Source organism: Alligator sinensis, unplaced genomic scaffold (genome assembly GCF_000455745.1).
Source record: "Alligator sinensis unplaced genomic scaffold, ASM45574v1 scaffold999_1, whole genome shotgun sequence".
In the NCBI taxonomy this organism is placed as follows: Eukaryota; Metazoa; Chordata; order Crocodylia; family Alligatoridae; genus Alligator; species Alligator sinensis.
In genome coordinates, this window is record NW_005842571.1 from 1,049,359 (window position 1) to 1,054,728 (window position 5,370).

Genomic DNA, 5,370 nt, shown 5'->3' on the forward strand with positions numbered 1-5,370 from the left:
GGCCTCCCCCCCATTAGGACAGGGCCCCCTGCCTCCAACAAGGGTCTTCCCCTTCCCACAGCAGCGGCGGGGAGGGGGCACAGTCAGATGCCAGCCTGCAGGGCCCCTTAGGGTGGGTGGGACAGGGGTTATTCCTCCATCATTTGGCAGAGGGGACAGCAGGGGCCTATTCCGGGGCAGTGAGTGCAGGGGTAAAGGCAGGCAGACCCAACTGCCTGTTGGGGTAGAAGAGAGACTAACTCTCTTCCCTGCCCCATTCTGCCTTGCGGGCCATGGTGCCCCGCTGGTGCAGCAGCAAGCGGGGAGCACCCAGCAGACCCAGCTCCGGTCCCTCCAGTAGGACAGGGAGCAGGGAATTAAACCCCTCTCCAGCCAGTTCAGCCCAGCTGAGGGTGTGCTCTAGCACCCCCAGGTGCCTGGCCTGAGCACCTGCAGACACGTACCTGCATTGCCTCAGTTCAGAGAGCATATTTGCCTTGTTACAAACCGGTTCAGCCTAGGCAGGTTAGACTAAACTACAAAGGCTGAATCAACTCAGGTTCTGGCTTTTTGAATGTCTGTCCCTAGCCCTAAAGGGGCCTACTGACAACTCAGCAGTATTACAGCATGCAGTTGAGATGCTTCCTGCATGGTGCTGTGCTCCCACTCGCACACCAGGTGGTGCTGCTGTTTTCTGTCTGTCAGAGCTTCCAACAAGTTGCAGCTGTCTAATATTTTTATTGATCACTGCAGCTTTTTTAGGGACCTTACAGTAATGAGGCCAGACCAGAACCCTGTACCCAGCCAGTCACAATCAGATCAGGGCAAGTCATCCATTGAGCAGGCACCAGGTGATGCAACCCCAGAGCCATGCCTTGGTCTTAGCTGGGTTGCATGAAGCAACCTGGGCAGCCAGTCACCTGAAGCCACAGGCAGCAGGCCCAACCACTCCAGCCCCTAAAAGCTAGACCTAACCCATGGTATCCTTGTTGAGCAAAGGTGAAAGTTCTTGCTCCTGACTTTCCATGTGCTTTCTTGCTGGTGCTCTGGTAAGATCCTCATCATGCCTTGATTCCAGTTCTCTGGTCTTAATTCTGGTTTGACCGTCAGCACTGGCTTTTGGCCTGTGATCGTGGTTAACCCTTGGCTTACCCCATCTCCAGCTATGGCTTCTGACCTTGGTCTTTTCTGACTTTGGCTATGGCTCCCAACTCCAATTCTGATGCCAGGCATCTTTGTACCCCCAGATAGCTGGACTGCACCCATGCTTTAGGTGGCTAACCACTAGACAAGCAAGTCCATTAAAGCTGTGCCATACCATATGAAATAGGAGTTCTAATGCTTCTAGACACATCTTTCTACAGTCATTTTAGTTTTGTAGAACTGAAGTTTTTTATCTTAATGGATACCCACTTCTGCTCAGCTTGCTGTGACTGCAAGAACTGTCTTTGGGGAAAATGTAGACTCTTTAGGGAAATATGGTTTGTAGAGCCAGTCAGGCCCATTCTCTGTAATCAGGGGGGCTGTTCCAGCAGGCCTTGAACGCTGTATGTAGTTCCAATTACAAAGGATTTTCCTTGTACAAAGCTGAGGAACCTGTTTACTTGACTTGCCTACACTGACTTCCAGAAGATTTAGGTACTGACTTCACAAACCTTATTTCTAGATGCTTTCATTCCCATTGAAACAATGAACCCAAAGCATAAATTAAGTGAAGGGAGGGTACATTAGAATCCTGTTTGTAATTTTTCAGGACAAGTTATGCAGTGCTCATTGCAATATTACATCAGTCTTGCTCCCATTTAGTTAGTAGGTTATTTTGCCATCCATTTCAGTTGGAGCACAAATTAGTCCTTCTGTGCTTACCATTTCAGTTTCATTATTAGAAACTCACATGAACAGCCTAATTTAGGAAAGTATGTGTGTGCATAATATTAGTATGTACTGAAAACCTAACGAGAGTTTCTGCAGCTGCTTACATGCTCTCTGGTAGTTCTTTTTATTTTTATTTTTAAGTACATGCATGTTTTCCCAATAATTCCCACCCTGCCCCAATTCCTCATTTCCAGGTTGCAAAAGACAATTGGGGCTCTCCTATGTATGACTGCATAGTGTCAAGCCTTGTAAAAGTTTAACTGTTTCCTCCATTTTCCTTACCAGACAAAGACTGCCGTCCAGAATCTGATACAAAGTCACCAACAAATACCAGGAAGCATGTGGAAGGCTTTATTGGCACGTTTCGATAAACCACAAAAAATTGATTAGAAAATTTCACCTGTTTAGGGACAAATTAATTATAAAATCCAAAATTTACACTTACTTCAATAAGCAGTCCTCTGAAAATTCATGTTAAAAAAAAAAAATCCGTAGAAATGGTTGCTAGTAGATTGTCCTTGCTGTTGCATATTTAATTAATTGGTGTCTGTATAACTGGAAGTGATTTGATTATAGCTTTACCTATGTTGTATCTAGGGCTCAATCCTGCAGTGTTTACCCAAGCAAGATTCCTGATGATTTCAATGGGAACCTTGCTTGAGTATGGATGGCAGCAAGGGATGGGGAGATAAATGCATCTTTTTGCATTATGTCAAGTTAGTGAAGCACAAAGCAGAGAGGGTTCCTAGCAGTTACTTTAGGTAACTAACTCCAGTGTTCAGACCTTTAAGAAACCCTTCTTAGCTACTATCTAGTCATGCAACTGCTTAAGTTTCTATGTGGGTATGTGCAAAATCTGTCTAGCTCCTGATGCTGTAATGCTGCTTGGAGGCCAAACCCCAGAAAGTCTCTCAAAGTAAGTGTTGCCAGCTTATCTCACCTGTAGGTCCAACTAACACTCTTTTCAGCACACCTGTTTGAGTAAGCATCCCCTATGATAGTTGGGACTGAGAGACTGTGTCGTTCTCAGTAGTCCAGTACTTGGGATGTGTGAGAGGAACGTTTGGAGTCCTGCTTCAATGACTACATATGTCTGCAAAGAGAAGTGGTTTTAATAGAAGAGCATGAGAGAATACATTTCCCAGAATACCCAGAAGAGTGATTTCGAGTAGTTGCTTGTGATCTATTTGAGTCCCTGCTCCAAATAGGGCAGAAAAGAAATTTGAAAACACGTGACCCCCATTTGCTAGCGAGTGCTATAGCACATAGGTGTAAAGGAGTGTGTGTGTGGGGGGGAGCATTGCAGTGGTTTTGTTCATAAGGGTTTAACAGATAACTCCAGCATGGACTTTGGAGATAGGTGGCTAAGTAGCAGCAAAGAATAGGACCACTTGTCTACTATGCTACCCAGTAGAAAGTGCTGAAGTAGCTTCCTGCTCACATTGTTGTGCCTTATATTTATCCCATTCTTAGGCATCCAGACTCCATGTATGTGGGGAGCTGCAGGTGACAGGATAGAGCTGGCAGTTGGCCAGGAAGGTTGCAGGGAGAGGAAGTAGGTGGGGCACAGGGCAAGAGGGCCACTTAACCACAGCCTTTGCTTTCCCTGCTTGAGTAGGGCCCAGAGTGCTGGGATCTGAACCCAGGACTTCTCCAACCTGGACCAGAACCAGGAAGGGTTGGTTTAATGGAAATTTAAATGAGCTTCCAATACTTAAATTCTATATCTTGAAAATTATAACAAATTTATTATATATTATTTAAAAATCCCATTCTGCATTGTAAAATGTGTTTGTTACACAATAACATATTCTTTTGTTAGTTTCAGTGAATAAAGTCAGGATTGAAATGCACACAAATGAATGGCATGACTCCTGTAGACAAGTGATTATGTAAAAATCTCAGCTGTCACTTTAAAGTGTCTAGGAGTTCTGCTTTTAAAAAGGAAAAGTTTGAATTGTCATCCAAAGGCACCACAAAGCCTTAATAACTAGAAAAAAAAATAGAGAACCTAAATTTTATATATTTTAAATAAATTCTTATTTTCAAAACTCTTGTCATGATTTCTTTGTGTCTGATCATAGTCCTCAAGTGTGGTTTGGGGTTGGGTGGCAGCGCAGCAGCTGTAGCCTGGCAGGCCCCTGTTGCATCCCTAATGATCCCCTCTTCTGCACCACTCTGCTGCACGTCCTTCAGGAACGCTCTGAGGCTATGCTCACTATGTGAATGGGCAGTGGTGACCCCTCAGCCCTGGCACTGCCTGCTTCAGCTGCTGCAACACCTCCTCAGGCTGTGCCAGCTATGTGCTCAGCCTTGCCTCAGGGCTAGGCCAGGTACTGTGCAGTCGTCCACCAATGGGAAGGGGAAGGATGCAGCACACCTGGAAGAGGCCAAGTCACTGGGATTGGATCTGCCCTTCCCCCAGGGTGAGCTGGGGAGGACTCAGCCTGACCATGCAGAGGAGCCTTCCAGGTCCAGGCTGCAACAGTACAAGTCTCGCAGGCAGCCCAGGGAGACTGCTTAAGCTCTGCAGGGTGGCTGGGCAGACCCACCATGTGACTGGGAGTCTCACTGCTCTGGCTGGGAGACCCTACTTGATCCCTGTGAGGGGCCTGGCACCCCCTTCCTCCCTGTGTCTGTGGGGTCTGGGCACAGGAGGGGTTCACAGCCCCATTCCCTGCCCCTGGGGGTGAAGGGAAGCAGCAGTACTTCAGTTGGGCAGTGCCCCCTAGTGGCTCACGTGCACCTGCCACCGGCCTGGGGACCACACAGTGCCAGTTGCATGGTGAAGACATAGATTCATAGATGCTAGGGTCGGAAGGGACCTCAATAGATCATCAAGTCCGACCCCCTGCATAGGCAGGAAAGAGGGCTGGGTCTAGATGACCCCAGCTAGATACTTATCTAACCTCCTCTTGAAGACCCCCAGGGTAGGGGAAAGCACCACCTCCCTTGGGAGCCCATTCCAGACCTTGGCCACTCGAACTGTGAAGAAGTTCCTCCTAATGTCTAGTCTAAACCTGCTCTCTGCTAGCTTGTGGCCATTATTTCTTGTAACCCCCGGGGGCACCTTGGTGAATAAAACCTCACCAATTCCCTTCTGTGCCCCCGTGATGAACTTATAGGCAGCCACAAGGTTGCCTCTCAACCATCTCTTGCGGAGGCTCAAGAGGTCCAGGTACCCCAGGGTCTGGGATTGGGGTCGGGACCATTACTGGCAGAGGTCACTAAATGGTAAGCAGTAAACAGTATAAATGTAATTGTTGTTTAACAGTTTACATCCCTAGTCCACACCAATGAATTATGTGATAAATGAGTCTTTTGGCTTTGGGCTAATCTTATGCATAGTTTGTACTTTGTATACATATATACAAAAGTGCTGTGCAAAAATGTGTTTATGGAATGCTAGTGCTGAAACTTGCAGCAGTTGGCAAAAGAGGTAAAATACCTTGGGTCTGAATGAACCAGGACAACTATAACAAATAAATATTCTGTGTGTGTGTGTGTGTGTGTGTG

The 5,370-nt window shown here is 46.9% G+C and overlaps 1 protein-coding gene across 4 annotated transcripts in view; it reads left to right on the forward strand.

The window, feature by feature from the left end:
• Window positions 1–3,899, forward strand: part of LOC102384621 (transmembrane protein 68-like) — a 22,412-nt gene extending 18,513 nt beyond the window's left edge. For all 4 annotated transcript variants that reach the window (XM_006032433.3, XM_006032436.3, XM_006032434.3 and 1 more), the window contains one exon: window positions 2,140–3,899. In XM_006032433.3, the coding sequence (XP_006032495.1) occupies window positions 2,140–2,244 (105 nt within the window). In that variant the 3' untranslated portion in view covers window positions 2,245–3,899. The remainder of the gene's footprint in view (window positions 1–2,139) is intronic.
• Window positions 3,900–5,370: the final 1,471 nt, after the last annotated feature.